The sequence below is a fragment of the Rana temporaria genome, chromosome 1, assembly GCF_905171775.1.
Source record: "Rana temporaria chromosome 1, aRanTem1.1, whole genome shotgun sequence".
Lineage (NCBI taxonomy): Eukaryota > Metazoa > Chordata > Amphibia > Anura > Ranidae > Rana > Rana temporaria.
Genome location: NC_053489.1, coordinates 14758725 through 14779968, shown reverse-complemented (window position 1 = coordinate 14779968; position 21244 = coordinate 14758725). Strand labels below are relative to the sequence as shown.

Sequence of the window (21244 nt, the reverse complement as noted above, 5' to 3'; positions counted from 1 at the left end):
TAGCGCCCCTGATAAGGATTGTTTGTGGGAGGATTCCAGTCTTGATATTAAATCTGTCAGATCTCGGATCTCCTTCTCCCTCTCTCTCTTACGGCGAGCTCCCATCCTGATGAGCTCGCCTCTTATAGATCATTTATGAGCTTCCCATGTTGACAAAGGATCAACGTCTGGGGTAGAGTTGAGGTTGAAGTACTCAGTGAGGTGTGAGGTCAGTTTCGGGAGCAGCTCAGGGTCAGAGAGAAGTGATGCGTTCAGTCTCCATGAGGGTGGTGGGCGCCCGTGAGTGTCTAAGTCTAAGGTCAGGGATATGGGGGCATGGTCGGAAATTGATTGTATGCCTATTTGTGCATTCTGTACCGTATGTAGATCCCCCCGAGAGACAAAAAGGTAGTCTATCCTTGAGTACCTATCATGCGGCACAGAATAATAGGTGAAGTCCCTCCCATCTGGATGAAGGTATCTCCACACATCCACCAGATGCATGGAGTTCAGTGCTGTTTTCAGGCTTTTTAGTATTTTATATTGGATGTAAGTTTTCCCAAGGGAAGTATCGACCAAGGGGTTTAGGGGAAGGTTAAAGTCACCTCCAAGGATTATGCGCCCCGAGGCGAAACCCTCCAGTTCCCTAATCAGGCTCCTACAGAAGGTTAGGTGGGCTGAGTTAGGGAAGTAGACATTAGCCAATGTCAGCGGTATTCCCCTGTATTTACCCTTCAATAATATGTATCGCCCTTCTGGGTCCGTCAGCCTGCCTGTAATCTCAAAAGTGGCCGTTTTACTGACCAGTATTGACACCCCTTTGGATTTAGCATGGTCATTCGTGGCATGGAACGCTGTAGTGAAATATGAATCTGTGAGTTTAGGTACCTTGTCAGTCCTGAAGTGCGTCTCTTGAAGGAAAGCGAAGAGAGGCCTACCCTTTCTGAGTTCGCGTAAGACCGTTGACCTCTTTTCCGGGACATTCAATCCCCTGACATTGTGGGAGACCACAGTGGTGTTGAGGTCCAGGGTGGAGTACGCCATGGGTCAGTTTGTGCCTATTAGAATGATACTAGAAGATAACAATGAATACTCTAATATGGCAGTCAGTCACTTTCAGTATAGTATACTATTGGTAATAGTAATGCTGCTTTTGTACCTCAGACCTGTGGGGGGATCATGGACGGGTGGGGGAAGAAATAAGGTCAAGGAGGAAGGTGAGAAACAAAGAGGAGAAGTGAAAATCACAGAAAGAGAGAGTAAATGTTATTCACCTTTATAATAGTTAAACTATCAGTAAGGTTCAATTTGTGTGTCCCAATGAGGTTATGCCCCACTGGGAGACACTGTGTGGGGCGATGTGAGGCAGCCGCCTCGACAACCAACACTCAACGCCTGTAGTCTGGTGATGTAGTTCACTAAACCAATAACAACAAATAGTAGAAAACCAAGTCCACAGGCGAGAGGCATAGTTCCACAGCCTATTGTAGCTTAATCATATATTTAAATGTAGTAAGTCTGCAGCAATAACTTTTGGTATTGAACTGAACATTTAGGGAACGTTAATGAACAGTAGTTAAGACATAAATATAGCTTATTTGTAACCTGTAGCTAAGGAAAAACGTGGGTTAACATTTCTAACCATAAGAGTAAGAATAACTGGTAGCTTGAGGTCGTGTAATCCTACAACGAACCAATAAGGCTGGTATCTCCGTGCAGCTCCCCAAGGTACTTGCATAACTGTAGGTGTCCCATGCCTCTGTGTGGGCCATATTTCAAGAACGAGATGGCGCAGGAGGTGTTTTTCTTACCCCAGATGTGTGTAAGTGGTGACCTCTACAGAAAAAGCCATGGTGGTTTGGCAGGGAGTTGTACCACGGTGGGCAGTTTGTGTGGTAGGGAACAATTTGACACCTTCTTCGCTGTGAGCCGCGTGTGTCTGGCATGAGCACGGATGGTTAAAAACTCCCGTTTACATGGATCGTTACTGGTGCTGTTTGGAGTTCCCCCTCTCCCCCTCCTTCTCCGAGTGTACTGCGGTGGCTGTCAGGTTGTATCGATGATGGTCAGGGTATGGTGTCCTGCATTTGGAACAACTCCAGTTCCCATCATAGTCTCCAGTGTAAACAAGACGTTCTCCATTAGGGGATAGGGTGTCTACTAAGTGGTCCCATACCGTGTTCCTGTGTTTACCAGCTCACGGGAGTCAATTCTCATCAGAAAAATATCATTAACTCATTCCATGGTTGATCGACAGGTGGTTATCAACATTCGTTCCCTATGTATCTGGTGTATTAAGACCGTGGTCTTACTTTCTAGCGTGTTATGGAGGGTGTCTCTGCCGTAGGTCGGCTAGCTCCCTTGCCTTTGTGGGTCAAGGCAGAGGACATTTCATCGTTCAAAAATAAAAAATAAAGGAGTATCGGGGTTTCGGCGCATGTTGCGTGCGGTACAATGGGTCATAGGTAGCCGAGCTAATACAGTTATTCAGTGTAGTACGTACCGTCCATGGGGTCTTGGTTTAACGCTGTGTAGGATTATCAGCTGCCGTCCATCAGTCTTCCATCCTTTCCAGAGCTCCGGAGGGGTGTGCTCTTCCGTGGTTCGGAGTGCCTGCTACTGAGCTTCCCTGGCGACCAAGTTTCTGATTCGGGGTGCCTGTTACAGCGCTACCTTGACGCCCATGTTTCATCCGCTTTGGATCTTTCCCTTCTGGTGAAGCCATCGGTGAGCACGGGGGACTTCTGGTCGGAGGAGGTAACCGATACTCCTGGTACCAGTCCGGGAGCTCCACTTGGGTGAGCTGTAAATTGGAGCAAAAATATTCTAGGTCTTCCGGGGTTCGTAGGGCATGCTGGCGGCCGTTGTGTGTAACTAGGAGCGCAAAAGGAAAGCGCCAGGTGTACCGCATGCCTTTGTTCCTAAGCTCGTCTAGGAGGGGACGTAGAGCTCTGCGGTTTCTTAAGGTAATCTGCGATAAGTCCTGAAAGAGCAAAATCATTTCACCGTTGAAGACAATCCGATCATTTCTTCTGGCTTTCTGCATTATTTCTTCTTTAAGAACGAAGCTCTGTAGACAGCAGATTACATCTCTCGGTGGCTGATTATCAGGGCCGCGCGCTCTCAGGGCCCTGTGTGCCCTCACGAACTCGATCTCAGAGTCTTCGGGCCTTTCTAGTAGGTTGTTAAACAAGCGTCTGAGGGCTAGGGTTATCTGGTCTGGTTCAACCGACTCTGGTATTCCCCTCACGCGGATGTTGCACCTTCTCCCTCTGTTGTCGAGGTCCTCCATGTGCCTCGACATTTCAATGAAGTGGTTAGAGTGCGATGCCGTCACCCTCTCCAGCCTGCGTATGGCTTTCTCCCTCTGCTTCCCCGCTGCCTCGGCCGTCGCCATCTTGTCGTTCAGTACGAGGAGGTTAGACTTGAGGTCTGTGATGGCTGCCGAGAAGGTTGATTTTATATCCGCTGCGAATATCGACATGTCCGCGTAGGTGAGGGGTAAATTTGGGTTCAAATGTCCCCTTGCATTGTCCTCGGCCGCGGATTGAGAATCGTCACTGAAGTCCTCCAGTGCACGTGTCGGCGCCATCTTGCCACTCAGGCCGCCGCTCAAGGAAAGAGCTTGTCTCTTAAAAATGTCCGATATGCTGTTCCCTTTGTATGCCGCCGATGAGCGTCTAGGTCTGGACTTTTTTTTTAAAGCGCCCCCGTCCCGACGAGCTCGCGCGTAGAAGCGAACGTATACGCGAGTAGCGCCGACATATGAAAACGGTATTCAAACCACACAAGTGAGGTATCGCCGCGATCGTTAGAGCGAGAGCAATCATTTTAGCCTTAGGCCTACTCTGTAACTCAAAAAATGCAACCTGTAGAATTTTTTAAACGTCGCCTATCAAGATTTTTAAGGGTAAAAGTTTGACGCCATGCCACGAGCGGGCGCAATTTTTAAGCGTGACATGTTGGGTATCATTTTACTTGGCGTAACATTATCTTTCACAATATATAAAAAAATTGGGCCAAATTTATTGTTGTCTTATTTTTTAATTTAAAAAAGTGAATTTTTTTCAAAAAAAGTGCGCTTGTAAGACCGCTGCGCAAATACGGTGTGACAAAAAGTATTGCAATGACTGCCATTTTATTCTCTAGGGTGTTAAAAAATATATATATATAATGTTTGGGGGTTTTAAGTAATTTTCTAGCAGAAAAAAATGGTTTTGTCTCGTAAACACCGACTCTGAAAAACAGGCCCGGGGCTAAAGTGGCTAAACTGTGCTTGCTGACACTTGCAGTTATACAGATAGGAACCCATTACACTTGAGCGTTACAGCGGCTTCATAGGGATAGTGGGTTCTTTGCCACTACATCACATTTTCACAGTGACTACCCTTTTCTTTACCTATTATGTGGATTTGTATGAAAACAATGCTAAGCCTGCCCTCTTCTTTCAGCACAGCTCAGTGCTCAGGGGGTTAAAGTATAAGTGACGATCCAGACATAAAATGGTAATATATAGTGATAGGAAAGCCCCCCTAAGTCACATGTAAATAATAGCAGCCACTTAGATTGAAAGATATATATAAAAAAACAATAGATAAAGAGCAAATATGTCCAATAAATATTGTAGCAGTGCTTTTGTTCTCGTTGAGGTGAACAAACTTCTTTATGTGATACTCTTCATAAAGGAACACAATGCAGATAAAATAGGGAGAGGTGCTCAAAGAAGTGTAGTTCGTTAATGACAGCGGTGTAAAAAATCTTCTTCACAGTCCACCATTCACCAATATACCACCACATGAACACATGAAGCCCCTCTCGGGGATGCACTTACCACAAGGATAAGTATAATTTGCCTTCAAACCAAAGCAACCTTACTTCTCTCCTTTTTGAACCTCCTTACACTGTATATAGAGATGGGATCCACTTGGGCTCATGCAAACAACAACAAAGTGCACTACATAGCGTGATACTGTTTCGAACTTTAAACTTTATTGTTCCCCATGTGCCCCCCTCTCAATATATACGTAAAATGTAAAATAATCAATCCAGCAAAAGTGTGAATGCATGAATGCTCGTTAAACGAGAGATGTAAATACCGGTAACGCCAGCCGTCTGTATGATGACAAACACTTCCGGGTATTGCTGGATGGAGCGCAAACGTCACTTCCTGGTGTAGTGTTGAGACCCCGGCCCTGGATTACAAATAAGTGCACCAACAGAGCTAGCTGAAAACAAACTGAGCTTAAAGGAATAGTCATCACTTTACTCCTCTTCAAAGTTTACCACATAGGGTTACGTACCAGTTTGAACTGTCCACCAGAGGGAGCCATTCAGCCATATGAACTTTTAAAGTTTGATGTGACTATTTGCATGGGCCCAGATTCAAGAAGCTATTGCGCCCGCGCAACCATAGGTTGCGCGGCGCAATAGCTGTTTTGCTCCCGCGTAGCGAATGCCCCTGATTCAGGAACATCGCTACGCGGACTGCAGCCTAGGATATGACAGGCATAAGCCTCCTTATGCCTTCATATCTCAGGCTGCATTCTTGCGTTGTCCGCTAGGGGGCGCGGCCATTGTGATCGGCGTATAGTATGCAAATTGCATACTACCACCGATTCACAAAAGTTGCGCGGGCCCTGCGCACGCAAGGTACGGAGTTTCCGTACGGCGACTTTAGCGCAAGGTTGCTCCTGCTATAGCAGGGGCAGCCAATGCTAAAGTATAGCCGCCCTTCCCGCTCGTGAAATTTAAATTTCACGTCGTTTACGTAAGTGATTCGTGAATGGCGCTGGACGCCATTCACATTCACTTAGAAGCAAATGACGTCCTTGCGACGTCATTTGCCGCAATGCACGTTGGGAAAGTTTCCCGACGGAGCATGCGCTGTTCGCTCGGCGCGGGAGCGCGCCTAATTTAAATGATTCCCGCCCCCGGCGGGATCATTTACATTAGGCGCCCTTACGCCAGGCTATTTAGCATAGCGCCCGCGCAATTTACGGAGCTACTGCTCCGTGAATCGTGGGCATATCAAAATATTTGCGTGGGCGCAGAGCAAAAATCGTTGCCCTTACAAATATTGCGCGGATCTACCTGAATCTGGCCCATTGTATTTACTGCTCTGCTGTTTTAGTGTGTGTGTGTGAGACTTAGTGGGGAAGTGTTCCAATACCGGAATCATAGTATTGGGAAATTCCTCCACTATACACTTATACACTTACTCACATCTGACCCCATGTTGTGGTAGTTGGGTTCCTGAACTAGTTGTGTTTTTATGACTTTTTCAGGGATCTGTATACAGTCAATTTTATTTGTATAACAACTGTCATATTCTTTTCAAGTAAACAATTTGCAACTAGTTAAGTTATATCTTGTGTGGGACTCTGTCTATAGCAACTGTGAGTGAGGACCAGTACCAGGGTGACGGTAACTATGTAACTATTTCCAATTGAGTCCCACAGTCATATTGTTATCTAGTTGTTTCAAGGGGGGTTTGAGACAATTTTCTGGGGTTGACAGAGAGGAGTGCAGACCCAATCAATTCTCAGCAGTAGTTGTATACTATGATAGGAGAGAGAAGGGTTAATTGTGGAGGAGGAGTTTATGGAATAGTTTGATAAGGAGTTGACAGGCAGAGTGCACACCCAATTATATGTATGTATACCCCCGTAGTGCTACATATCATAGTTGCCAACATTTGAAAAAAAAATTCCAGGGACACTTTGCAGCACAGCTATTAACTAATTACCACCAGAGCTTTTTTTCTCAGAAAATAGGTGCAGGAACTCAACCACGACCCCGTTCAGATTGCACAAACAGTAGAAGGGTGTTAAAGGGGCATTAAACACCAGGATTGCATTACATACAGAGTGCAGAGCTCAGGGGGTTACACACAGAGTGCAGAGCTGTCACTTGTAAACACAGAAACCAGACTTCTGTGTTTACAAGTGATTGTGGTGAGCAGGCGCCAAAGGGTCTGAGCCAAAGGTGGTGGAACTGAGTTCCCCCAAGTTCCCCCTGAAAAAAAGCCCTGATTACCACACTCACTTCCCCGAAGCTTCACCCACTCCGCAGTATGAACAGGAGAGGAGGAGTGCAGAGGGTATGATGGGGGCAGTATGTACAGGAGAGGAGGAGGAGTGCAGAGGGTATGATGGGGGCAGTATGTACAGGAGAGGAGGAGGAGTGCAGAGGGTATGATGGGGGCAGTATGTACAGGAGAGGAGGAGGAGTGCAGAGGGTATGATGGGGGCAGTATGTACAGGAGAGGAGGAGGAGTGCAGGGGGTATGATGGGGGCAGTATGTACAGGAGAGGAGGAGGAGTGCAGAGGGTATGATGGGGGCAGTGTGTACAGGAGAGGAGGAGGAGTGCAGAGGGTATGATGGGGGCAGTGTGTACAGGAGAGGAGGAGGAGTGCAGAGGGTATGATGGGGGCAGTGTGTACAGGAGAGGAGGAGGAGTGCAGAGGGTATGATGGGGCAGTATGTACAGGAGAGGAGGAGGAGGAGTGCAGAGGGTATGCTGGGGCAGTATGTACAGGAGAGGAGGAGGAGTGCAGAGGGTATGCTGGGGGCACTATGTACAGGAGAGGAGGAGGAGTGCAGAGGGTATGATGGGGGCAGTATGTACAGGAGAGGAGGAGGAGTGCAGAGGGTATGATGGGGGCAGTATGTACAGAAGAGGAGGAGGAGTGCAGAGGGTATGCTGGGGCAGTATGTACAGGAGAGGAGGAGGAGGAGTGAAGAGGGTATGCTGGGGCAGTATGTACAGGAGAGGAGGAGGAGTGCAGAGGGTATGCTGGGGCAGTATGTACAGGAGAGGAAGAGGAGTGCAGAGGGTATGCTGGGGGCACTATGTACAGGAGAGGAGGAGGAGTGCAGAGGGTATGATGGGGGCAGTATGTACAGGAGAGGAGGAGGAGTGCAGAGGGTATGCTGGGGCAGTATGTACAGGAGAGGAGGAGGAGTGCAGAGGGTATGATGGGGGCAGTATGTACAGAAGAGGAGGAGGAGTGCAGAGGGTATGCTGGGGCAGTATGTACAGGAGAGGAGGAGGAGTGCAGAGGGTATGCTGGGGCAGTATGTACAGGAGAGGAGGAGTGCAGAGGGTATGATGGGGCAGTATGTACAGGAGAGGAGGAGGAGGAGTGCAGAGAGTATGCTGGGGCAGTATGTACAGGAGAGGAGGAGGAGTGCAGAGGGTATGCTGGGGGCACTATGTACAGGAGAGGAGGAGGAGTGCAGAGGGTATGATGGGGGCAGTATGTACAGGAGAGGAGGAGGAGTGCAGAGGGTATGATGGGGGCAGTATGTACAGAAGAGGAGGAGGAGTGCAGAGGGTATGCTGGGGCAGTATGTACAGGAGAGGAGGAGGAGGAGTGCAGAGGGTATGCTGGGGCAGTATGTACAGGAGAGGAGGAGGAGTGCAGAGGGTATGATGGGGGCAGTATGTACAGGAGAGGAGGAGGAGTGCAGAGGGTATGCTGGGGCAGTATGTACAGGAGAGGAGGAGGAGTGCAGAGGGTATGCTGGGGGCACTATGTACAGGAGAGGAGGAGGAGTGCAGAGGGTATGATGGGGGCAGTATGTACAGGAGAGGAGGAGGAGTGCAGAGGGTATGCTGGGGCAGTATGTACAGGAGAGGAGGAGTGCAGAGGGTATGATGGGGCAGTATGTACAGGAGAGGAGGAGGAGGAGGAGTGCAGAGGGTATGCTGGGGCAGTATGTACAGGAGAGGAGGAGGAGTGCAGAGGGTATGCTGGGGCAGTATGTACAGGAGAGGAGGAGGAGTGCAGAGGCTATGCTGGGGCAGTATGTACAGGAGAGGAGGAGTGCAGAGGGTATGCTGGGGCAGTATGTACAGGAGAGGAGGAGGAGGAGTGCAGAGGGTATGCTGGGGCAGTATGTACAGGAGAGGAGGAGGAGGAGTGCAGAGGGTATGCTGGGGCAGTATGTACAGGAGAGGAGGAGGAGTGCACAGGGTATGCTGGGGCAGTATGTACAGGAGAGGAGGAATGCAGAGGGTATGATGGGCACAGTTAGTACAGGAGAGGAGTTTGGAGGGTATGGCGGTGGCAGTATGGGGAGGGATTTCTTGTGGTGTCTATGGGGTAATCATGAAGTGATTTTGGGAAGATAAGGGAAGGAAAGTGACCATGGAATGATGTCCCTCAGCTGGGGGGGGGGGGGTAGGAAGCAGCTTGGAGTGATGTCTGTATGATGTGATCTGGGGGTGATGCAACCTGGGGGCAGTATGTACAGGAGAGGGGGACTGAGAAGTGGTCAGATAGTGATAATGGTCAGATATAATAAAAAAAAAAACTCATCCACTAAAAACATTTAAAACAATGAATCCTACAACAGTACTAGATGTAAGTACAAACAGACAGATAGTAAGTACAGATCTATGTAATCCAGTTTATAGCACTCTGTATCCAATCCAATTGCTCAGACTAGATAATGTGGAGTCATTTATAGCCATTCATGTAACTTGTGTGTAAGTGGTGAGTTCACACTTCTGATTGTACATGTATCCAGGTTCTGAGTCTGTACAATGAGAAGTGTGAACTCACCACACACACACACACAGGTTACATGAATGGCTATAAATGACTCCACATTATCTAGTCTGAGCAATTGGATTGGATGATGTTTGCACAGACTGTTCATGCTTAGAAGTGATTTGTCAAAATGTGTTTTGGCTGCAGACCTCACCCTGCCCCCCTCCCCCACACTCAAACTCACTATCTCCCCTGATTCTTCTCCTAAGAAAAAATCTCCTTGAAAGTTTGTACTACTACTATCCACCCTAGGAAACTTCCCACAGAAAAGTTCAGCTCACTCACCTCCTCCCTTCCTCTGGCCAGCCGACAGGAGCTACAGTGAGCTCCGCCTCCCAGGTCTCACAGCAAACCGCGCTGCTGATTGGAGGGGGAGGCTGAGTCAGAGATAACAAGGATCCGCACAGCACGAGACTGGAGGGAGGGGAGGGAACAGAAAGGAGCTTTGCATCCCAAACACACAGCGCAGTCTCAGGTCCCTGCTGAGACCCAGAAGCCGCACCTGCCTTCCCCAATAGCCGGGACAAGTCCCGGCAGGCTAAATTAGCTGGGACTAGGTCCTATTTGACGGGACTGTCCCTTTAAAAACGGGACAGTTGGCAAGTATGACATATATGTATACACTCACAGTGAAGTTTAATTAGTTTTTGTTTTATTTATGAGAGGCTCACCCAACATATATATCATTTGGTAACCATGAATTCCATAAACCCCTCCTCCACAATTAACCCTTCTCTCTCCTATCATAGTATACAGCCACGGTCTTTCTATATCTCACTGAAAGAGCAGCACACCATCTATCTGATCACAATCTCCACTGCTTATCAACCTATTTGGTTTTCGGTAGATCTGCCCAAACACTTAATGGCCCAGATTCAGGTAGAATCACGCAATATTTGCGTGGGCAAAGAGCAAAGATTTTTCTCTGCGCCCGCGCAAATATTTTGAAATGCCCGCGATTCACGGAGCAGTTGCTCCGTAAATTGCGCGGGCGATATGCTAAATAGCCCTGCGTAAGGGCGCCTAATGTAAATGATCCCGCCGGGGGCGGGAATCATTTAAATTAGGCGCGCTCCCGCGCCGAGCGAACAGCGCATGCTCCGTCGGGAAACTTTCCCGACGTGCATTGCGGCAAATGACGTCGCAAGGACGTCATTTGCTTCTAAGTGAACGTGAATGGCGTCCAGCGCCATTCACGGTTCACTTACGTAAATGACGTGAAATTTTAATTTCACGAGCGGGAAGCGCAGCCATACTTTAGCATTGGTTGCGCCTGCTATTAGCAGGAGCAGTCTTATGCTAAAGTCGCCGTACGGAAACTCCGTACCTTGCGTGCGCAGGGCCCGCGCAACTTTTGTGAATCGGTGGTAGTATGCAATTTGCATACTATACGCCGATCACAATGGCCGCGCCCCCTAGCGGCCAACGCAAGAATGCAGCCTGGGATGTGAAGGCATAAGGAGGCTTATGTCTGTCACATCCTAGGCTGCAGTCGGTGTAACGAGGTTCCTGAATCAGGAGCACTCGTTACACCGGAGCAAGTAAGCCCTTGCGCCGCGCAACCTATGGTTGCGCGGGCGCAAGTGCTTCTTGAATCTGGCCCAATGTGTTTAAGGTTGTAAATTGTCCATAATGCACTTCAGACCTTTATCTTAAGCCTCCTCATCATTGGTGCCAGTGGGAGGAATAGTGCCTCATCATTAAGGATGAGCCAAACACCCCCGGTTCGGTTCGCACCAGAACTTGCGAACAAGCAAAAAATATTCGGATGAATACCCAAACCCCATTAAAATCTATGGGACACAAACATGAAAGATCAAAAGTGCTAATTTTAAAGACTTATATGCATGGTATTGTCATAAAAAGTGTTTGTGGACCCGGGTCCGGTCCCAGGGGACATGTATCAATGCAAAAAAAAGTTTTAAATATTGCTGTTTTTTCGGGAGCAGTGAGAATGTAAGCTCTATGAGCCGGGGCCTCCTGTACCTTTTGTATTGAACTGTACTGTAATTGTGTTGTCCCCCCTATACATTGTAAAGCGCTGCGTAAACTGTTGGTGCTATATAAATCGTGTATAATAAGAATATCATAATAATAATAATAATAATTTTAATAATGATTAAACTGAAACAATAAAAATGAAATATTCCTTTAAATATTGTGCCTGGGGGGGTGACTATAGTATGCCTGTAAAGTGGCGCATTCGTCCCGCAGCAAAATTACAATTCTAATGGAAGAAAAGTCATTTAAAACTGATTGTGGCTGTAATGAATTGTCGGGTCTCTGCAATATAGATAAAACTGAGTGAAAAAAACAGCCTTTTGTTCCCCCCAGTCCATTACCAGTCACCTTGGGTCTGGTATGGATTTTAAGGGGAACCCTCTGCCAATTTTGTTTTTAAATTGCATAGGGGACCCCCAGTCCATTACCAGGGTCTGGTATGAATATTAAGGGGAACCCCAAACCAAAATTAAAAAAAAAAAAACTATTGCGTGGTGGTCCCCCCCAAATCCAGACCAGGCCCTTCAGGTCTGGTATGGATTTTATTGTCCATCAATGCAGCCTCACTGCCCATCAATGCAGCCTCACTGCCCATAAATGCACATTCACCATTGCCTGGATCACACACACACACAGTGGGCATCTCTGTAACAAGGTGCTGCCTCCTACACTGGCTTGTGTCATAGGCGGAACATTAATTCAATCAATGTTCCATCTAGACCAGGCAAGGGCAAACTGGGCCCTTGAGCTGTTTTGAAACTACAAGTCCCATGAGACATTGCAAGACCCTGACAATCACAGGCATGACTCCTAGAGGCAGAGGCATGATGGGATGGGATTTGCAGTTTCACCACAGCTGGAGGGCCGAGATTGCCCACCCCTGATCTAGACTATCACACGAGCCTGTGTAGAAGCCAGGACCTTGTTACAGCGCCACCTAACACAGACCAAGCTCCCTGACACACAATGTGAGATGCCCGCTGTGTGTGACACACAAGAGGAGGAGGAGAGGGGGAGGGGAGTGCTGCAACCACAGATCAAAGTGCCCCCAGGGCAGGCGGCTTACCTGGAAATTTCCCGGTATCCCAGTAGGCCAGTCTGGCCCTGCCTACCAGAAAGTTGTTGCATCCAGGGCTTCTGGTCCCCCCTTGTCCCGGTCCTGGTGCTACTTGATGGTGTCATCTCTGGCTGGGTGTCATATGGGTGCGGTCCACCCTCCCCACACCACCATAGCGACACCACTGAATGCCGGCTCTTTGGTTATGCACTGGTTGTTTGACAGAGGGAGGTGTCTGGGTAGCAGTCCCGCCCATACCCAACATTACACTCTCGATTTGACAGCTTAAGTCTCTCTTCCTGTCTACACAGTACACATCCATCTGGCTTGTCCCCCAATCCCTGGCTGTGCTGGATGATCACACTGCTGAAGGTCCTTTTGAGCCAGAACATACAATCAACAAAATGATGCAGGATAAAGCCCCTGTATGACAGCACAGTGGGACAGAGCTGTGAATGTGGGAAAGTCCTGCCCAATCCGGGACTGTTGGGAGGTACGCTGTACTAGTGTTTGTCTCTCACTACTATCAAAGGTGAAGTTTCCGCCTTTTGCGGGTTCTCTGGTGAAGATCCGGTGTGTGTACTTGGACTCTGTTCCTCAGTCATTTTAGGAGCTCCCACCCTCTCCAATGTACAGATAGTACAGACGGTCTATTATTCAGTTAATCCATGGGAATCTGGTTCTCTCCGGCCTTCAGAAATTTTCTTTGTAACCCATTAGAAACACCCCTCTCTCCATTCCTTGTAGTCATGACCTCTGCAAGGCAACACATCAATATTTGTACTGCATTGCTTCCTTTTCTTCTGCATTTTGTTTCAGGGGAAGGGGGGGATTTTAGGTATTTGCATTTCTTTTCAGGTATATTGATGATTATTTGGTGATGATCGGACTTCTCTTTTATGCTAAACTGATTTTTATTTTTTGAAGCAAGTCTTCTCTATAGAAAAGTGTGATTTCCTGTGTGACTGACTGCATTTGTCTATGTGGATCCGAGTTCCCCGGCTGATTTTTTATACACAACAAGCGCTCTATGACCAACTTATCCATTGAAGAGGTCAGACTTATAAGGTGAGTGGATGACGGATTGGGGGGGTTCATTGAAGATTGAAGAACACAAAGGAGCTCCTTCCATGTCACCGAGGAGGAGATTTATTGTACTTAGTAGTGTGGGGGACTCGATTTTCACATGCTGTACATGATTTAGGGGGAATTTCATCATATTGCAATTTTTTTTTCCATTTTATGTGGTATGAGATTTTGTATGTTAAATCATTGGATATCTATGTATTCATCTAACACTGTTTGGCACTTTATTATTTTCATATTTAATATGTTTTGTATAAGAGTGATTATATTTATATGAGGAATATTGATTTACAGTATAATATATAATATTTTTGGGGTGTATTTATATATTTTTTTCTTTTTAAGCAGTGTTGTTATTATGGTGTATGATTAAAATACTTATAGGAAGGGATAGGGGGAGGGATTGTTACTTTTTAATCTTTTTTGCTTTTTCTTTGACATGTCTGACTAGAAGATCTTGGAGATGGCAGAAATATCCTATTATGAGGCCCTTATGAGTAAGAACATTCATTTCCAAATTTTTAAAGAAATATATACAAGGAGAAATATTTTTTTATTAGGTCCTATAAAGAATAAAAAAAATAAAAAATAAAGTCTACTTATCACTTACTAAGAGCGCGTTCTCTTCATCTTCAACTAAAATTAAAAATGATTTTAGAATACAGCAAGCAAAATGTATTTATTAATATAGCCGAATGCATCTACATATAAAATAATAAAAGTGACATAATAAAAAAATGACATTACCATCAGCTTACAAAAGAATATGTTTGATATTTATCTTCCGGGAAGGTGGTGAGTGAAATCTTCCCTCTCTGGAAGAGTGATGGGTGTCTCTGGTATCGGACAATTTAGGATATTTTGGATATTTTGTCCTCCTCTGGTCACTGTGGTTCCTCCTCACTAAGTGACTACATTGTTCTGTATTAATGGAACGGCTGGTGGGAGGAACTACTACACCCAGCAGGGGACAAGCTTTCCAACAAACCCAAAGTGTCCGATGCCAGCAGTGTCCAGAGCAAAAATGTAACTCACCGTCCACCAGAGAGGTAAGTATGAAATATTCATATACAGTATAGCAGTGTTCATTCTCAATACATATTTCTCTTTCTTCCCTTGTTTTTCCTCTTTTTTCTCTCTTTGCCTTCTCTCTAATTTTCTTCTTAGTATTAGTTAGTAGCAGGCAATATCCTAGGTGTGATGTGCCCTGTGCTATCTTTTGTTATAAGATAAAAAGTTGCTTATTTTCAGAGTACGTATTGTCAGGTTTTGACTATGTGTCTGTGTGCGGTACTCATGTACCCTGGTTGTATTCTGTACTCTGACTCTTTTCTTTTATTTCAAAATAAAACTCATTATATGCAACAATAGAGATAATGCTATAACTACTGGTAACCCAGTGTTGCTCCATACATATTAGTGGATAGCTGCTTTTGTATTCAGGTCGGGTCTGAACAGAATTATGTAACATTTTGGGAAAAATATACAGCCAAGAAGTCCAGAACTTGATGCTATTATAGCAAAAACCTCCACAGCCACCATGTATTTCCCTCTGGTGCTCAGATAGGCCGGGATCATGGCAATCCAGACACTGCAGAACACCAGCATGCTGAAGGTGATGTACTTGGCCTCATTAAAACTGTCCGGTAATGTCCTGGCTAAAAAAGCGATAATGAAACTCACAGCTGCCAGAAGCCCCATATATCCCAGGACAGAGTAGAAGCCGATAACTGAACCCTCATTACACTGAATGATGATCTTCCCCTGATAAAAGTGAGTGTCCCGATCCTGGAAGGGGGGAGAAATAGACAACCAAGTGACACAGATTATGACTTGGACCAATGAGAAGACACAAATAATAAAATTGGGCAGTTTGGCTCCCATCCATTTCCTCCAGGGACTCCCAGGTTTGGTGGCTTTAAAAGCAATACACACCATGATACTTTTGGCAAGTAGAGAAGAGACGGCAACTGAGAAGATGACACCAAAAGAGGTGACATGCAGCATGCAGGTCACATCTACTGGATGGCCGAGGAACAAGAAGACACAGAGGAAGCTCAGCATGATGGAGACCAGGAGAAGATAGCTCAGGTCCCGGTTATTGGCTTTAACAATGGGGGTGTCCTGGTATTGTATAAATATCCCCAATATTAAACCAGTCAGAAGACAACAGAGGATGGAGACAGCTGAAAATACTCCAACAATGGGATCATCAGTGTAGGAGAGAAATTCCACCACTCTTGGAACACACCGATCCTTCTTCTCATTTGGCCATTCATCATCAGGACATTTCATGCAGTTTTCACTGTCTGCAGGAAGAACAATACAAACACAATGAGCATTGGGGTCAGAGATTGTGAGAAAACAACTTATCTTGTGTTGTCTCACTGCTAGCAATGGGATTTTCATCAGTGCATCGTGGGAGAAAAAAATAAAATAAAATAAATAATACATTTAAATATAACAATAAAATGTGAAAAAATATAATAAATAATAAATTACCTCAATATACAATATTTAAATGTTAAAGACGTTCATTAATATAAGATCGATAGATCGATGATATCAGACAGTTGAACTCCTATATGTAGAGACTTCCCATTGGCAAGTGGTAACATTAACATCTTCCCGCCCCACCTATAGCAAAATGATGGCCGGGTGGAAGCCATGTTGTTCTGGGAGGACCTCCTATGATGTCCTCCCAGAATCTGCCTCTCACATAGTCGTGGGGCCACACAGCGGCACTATCCTTCACTGGCTGTGTCCACAGACACAGCTTATGACTGATCACTGTACCAGCCCACTGTAAGTACCATGTGATTGCTGTGGCCAATCACAGTAGATCACATGACAATTGTAAACAATGGATGCCTTCCTTATTTATACTAGTAATGGTAGTGATCAGTGACTTATAGCGGGACTACAATATTGCGGGAGACAATCTGATATTAACCGACACTTTTGATACTTTGCGTAAACCTAGCTGCGGACTTAACCGTTGGCTCAATGATAGTCCCAGAGTGTTTTTTTTTTAACCACTTAAAGAACGAGCCTGTTTTTACAAGTTAAAAACATGTTTTTTTGTTAGAAAATTACATAGAACCCCCAAACATTATAAAAAAAAATTCTAACACCATAGAGAATAAAATGGCGGTCATTGCAATACTTTTTACGCAGCTGTCTTACAAGCGCACTTTTTTGGGAAAAAAATCACTTTTTTTAATAAAAAAATAGGACAACAGTAAAGTTACCCCAAATTTGTTTATATTGTGAAAGATGATGTTATGCCAAGTAAAATTGATACCCAACATGTCACGCTTCAAAATTGCATCCGCTCGTGGAATGGCGTCAAACTTTTACCCTTAAAAATCTCCGTAGGCGACGTTTAAAAAATTCTACAGGTTGCATGTTTTGAGTTAAAGAAGAGGTCTAGGGCTAGAATTATTGCGTTGTCAAGGCTACCCCCAATATACACTTGATTCCCCGCCATGATGTGGGGATTCTCCACCTGTACATGGGAGCACAGTTGTAGCCATTGACTTTATTTTAGTGTCCTTGGCTGAGGCTTTTTCTGAACCGTGTAATTGGGAATCACATACTTGCTGGTAGTTCCAGCTATCCCCACTAGAGACCAGCAGAGAGCAACATTTCCTGGAGAGAAGGAGCTCTCCACGGAGCTTTCATCTCATCTCCCTGCGGCTTCCCCAGGACCTGGGTTGGCGTCTCAGCGGGACTAACGTCATCCCAGAGGACGGCACGGAGCTTCCTGTTTCCCCTCTCCCATAGACATGGCTCTTGAATCTGCACCCCGCATGTTGGAGGGCCCCCCACATGCTGGATCTCATGCCTTTTGAGTGATACCTAGCTAAAGGTACCGGCGGCCAGCCCGTTTTCCTATTCAGGTCACATCATTTTCATCATCCTATTTTGAGACCTGTTAGCCCCCTCCCTCTGCTCAAGGGATCATAGGTGGTTTTTCAAGTGCTTCATTATTTTTATTCATTATTAATTTTTACTTACCGTATATACTCGAAAATAAGCCGAGTTTTTCAGCACATTTTTTGGTGCTGAAAATGCCCCCCTCGGCTTATACTCGAGTCACCTTTTTGAGCCTGATCTTCTAGACTTTGGCGACCCGGTATCGGTCCAAACGTGGCACACATCTTCCTCTACAAGTGTGCAAAGTTTGTTGTTCGGGAGACTTACGACCGGGGAGCACCGATTTTTTAAAATTCGGGCACCCCTTCCATAGACTCCCATGTTAAACGGTAATTTCTCTGGTAACTTTGGGGACCCGGTACCGGCCGTCCGTAGGTCCCAGTTCTCCTCTACAAGTGTGCAAAGTTTGCTGTCTGGGGAACCTACGGTCAGGAAGCACCACATTTTCAAAGCCGGGCACCACTTCTATATACTCCCATTTTAAACGTAAGTCTAGTCATGGACACAGTGAGGCATGGACACAGTGAGGCATGGACACAGTGAGACATGGGCACAGTGAGGCATGGACACAGTGAGGCATGGGCACAGTAAGGCATGGGCACAGTGAGGCATGGGCACATTGAGGCATGGGCACAGTGAGGCATGGACACAGTGAGGCATGGGCACAGTGAGGCATGGACACAGTGAGGCGTGGACACAGTGAGGCGTGGGCACAGTGAAGTGTGGGCACAGTGAGGTGTGGGCACAGTGAGGTGTGGACACAGTGAGGCATCAGCACAGTGAGGCATCGGCACAGTGAGGGAAAATGAGGCACAGTAAGGAATGCAGATGGACACCCTAGGCTTATACTCGAGCCAATACATTTTCCCATTTTTTTGTGGTAAAATTAGGTGCCTCGGCTTATATTCAGGTCGGCTTATACACGAGTATTTTATGATTGAATAACTTACTTATTTCTTCTCTAAACCATCCAGAGACAGTCTGCTATGTGTTTTCCATGAGCGCAGGATCTTTGTGTATTGACAGCCCCAATGTTGGCCGCCATTACTAGTATAAAAAAATAAAAATAATAATAAATAAATTCCAGTACAAACAGATTGTAGTCTATAACTTTTATGCAAACCAAACAATATACGCTTATTGGGATTTTTTTTACCAAGGACATGTAGCAGATCACATTTTGGCCTAAATGTATGAATGAATTTGTTTTTTAAAATGTTTTATTGGATATGATTTTTAGGAGAAAGTAAAAAATATATATATTTTTCAAAATATATTCTCTATTTTTGCTTATAGCAGCGCAATACATAAAAAAATAAAAAACTGTGGTGATAAAATACCACCAAAAGAAAGACATTCTGTTTGAGTACAGTGTGCAATTTGCAGTTAAAGTAGCGCAGTGCTGAATAGCAAAAAACAGCCTGGTCATGAAGGGGTTTAAATCTTCTGGAGCTCGACTGGTTAAAGTGATAAAACTTGGAGAAATGCGCACACATCACAGAGATGTACTTCATATGACACACAGAGATACCTTCTATCCAGTCCAACAATAATTTACTAACAAATACAAACTCTACCGGAAATGTTGGAGATTTCTCCTTCTGGACATGAGACGCACTCATAGCAGCATTTGTGAATTGAAGATCCAAACTTTTTTCTGCTGCCGGGTATACAGGGATCTGAACATCGAGATACCGGAGGCTGAAATCAGATATTATTATTATTATTATTATTATTATTATTTTGGGCTGTTACTGATTACAATTTTCGTGTTCTATTAATCGTTTTTTTTTATCGATTAAAAGACTAATTTTGATTAATTATAACCGTAATGTCCACACATCTCCCCCGTAATGTCCACATCTCCCCCGTAATGTCCACACATTTCCCCCGTAATGTCCACACATCTCCCCCGTAATGTCCACACATCTCCCCTGTAATGTCCACACATCTCCCCTGTAATGTCCACATCTCCCCCAGTAATGTACACACATCTCCCCCAGTAATGTCCACACATCTCCCCTATAATGTCCACACATCTCCCCCAGTAATGTCCACACATCTCCCCCAGTAATGTCCACACATCTCCCCCAGTAATGTCCACATCTCCCCCAGTAATGCCCACACATCTCCCCCAGTAATGCCCACACATCTCCCCCGTAATGCCCACACATCTCCCCCGTAATGTCCACACATCTCCCCCAGTAATGATTGTCCACACATCTCCCCCAGTAATGTCCACACATCTCCCCCGTAATGTCCACACATTTCCCCCAGTAATGTCCACACATCTCCCCTGTAATGTCCACACATCTCCCCCAGTAATGTTCACATCTCCCCCAGTAATGCCCACACATCTCCCCCAGTAATGTCCACACATCTCCCCCGTAATGTCCACACATCTCCCCCAGTAATGTCCACACATCTCCCCCAGTAATGTTCACATCTCCCCCAGTAATGCCCACACATCTCCCCCAGTAATGTCCACACATCTCCCCCGTAATGTCCACACATCTCCCCCAGTAATGTCCACACATCTCCCCCAGTAATGTCCACACATCTCCCCCGTAATGTCCACACATCTCCCCTGTAATGTCCTCACATCTCCCCCGTAATGCCCACACACCTCCCCTGTAATGCCCACACATCTCCCCCAGTAATGTCCACACATCTCCCCCGTAATGTCCACACATCTCCCCCTGTAATGTCCACATCTCCCCCAGTAATGTCCACACATCTCCCCCAGTAATGTCCACACATCTCCCCTATAATGTCCACATCTCCCCCAGTAATGTCCACACATCTCCCCCAGTAATGCCCACACATCTCCCCCGTAATGTCCACACATCTCCCCCGTAATGCCCACACATCTCCCCCGTAATGCCCACACATCTCCCCCGTAATGCCCACACATCTCCCCCAGTAATGTCCACACATCTACCCCAGTAATGTCCACCCATCTCCCCCGTAATGTCCACACATCTCCCCCGTAATGTCCACCCATCTCCCCCGTAATGCCCACACATCTCCCCTGTAATGTCCACACATCTCCCCCAGTAATGTCCACACATCTCCCCCAGTAATGTCCACACATCTCCCCCAGTAATGTCCACACATCTCCCCCGTAATGTCCACACATCTCCCCAGTAATGTCCACACATCTCCCCAGTAATGTCCACACATCTCCCCCGTAATGTCCACACATCTCCCCTGTAATGTCCACACATCTCCCCCAGTAATGTCCACACATCTCCCCTATAATGTCCACATCTCCCCCAGTAATGTCCACACATCTCCCCCAGTAATGCCCACACATCTCCCCCGTAATGTCCACACATCTCCCCCGTAATGCCCACACATCTCCCCCAGTAATGATTGTCCACACATCTCCCCCAGTAATGTCCATACAGTAGGTGCACGCGATATTGTGTCAATCTCGCTCCCTTTCTCGGCGAGATTGAGCACCTACGAGCCCCATCGCGGGAGCCAGCACCGAGCTGGCTTGCCGCGATAGAGACAAAGCCGTCATAGAAGCGACGGGAGATCCGACTTGGATTCCCGCCAATTCTACACGTGTGCGGCGTTTGTTATGAATCCTGAGGGGGAAGTCCCTGCCGGATTTTA

At 46.2% G+C, this 21244-nt stretch overlaps 1 protein-coding gene across 1 annotated transcript; it reads right to left on the bottom strand.

The window, feature by feature from the left end:
* Window positions 1-14460: 14460 nt before the first annotated feature.
* On the bottom strand, window positions 14461-19296 carry LOC120924889 (vomeronasal type-2 receptor 26-like). The gene is made up of 2 exons (XM_040335871.1): window positions 19198-19296; window positions 14461-15990 (listed from the first exon to the last, which is right to left on the bottom strand). The coding sequence occupies exon 2, from the start codon at window positions 15974-15976 to the stop codon at window positions 15098-15100; it is 879 nt and encodes a 292-aa protein (XP_040191805.1). The 5' UTR covers window positions 15977-15990; window positions 19198-19296; the 3' UTR covers window positions 14461-15097.
* Window positions 19297-21244: the final 1948 nt, after the last annotated feature.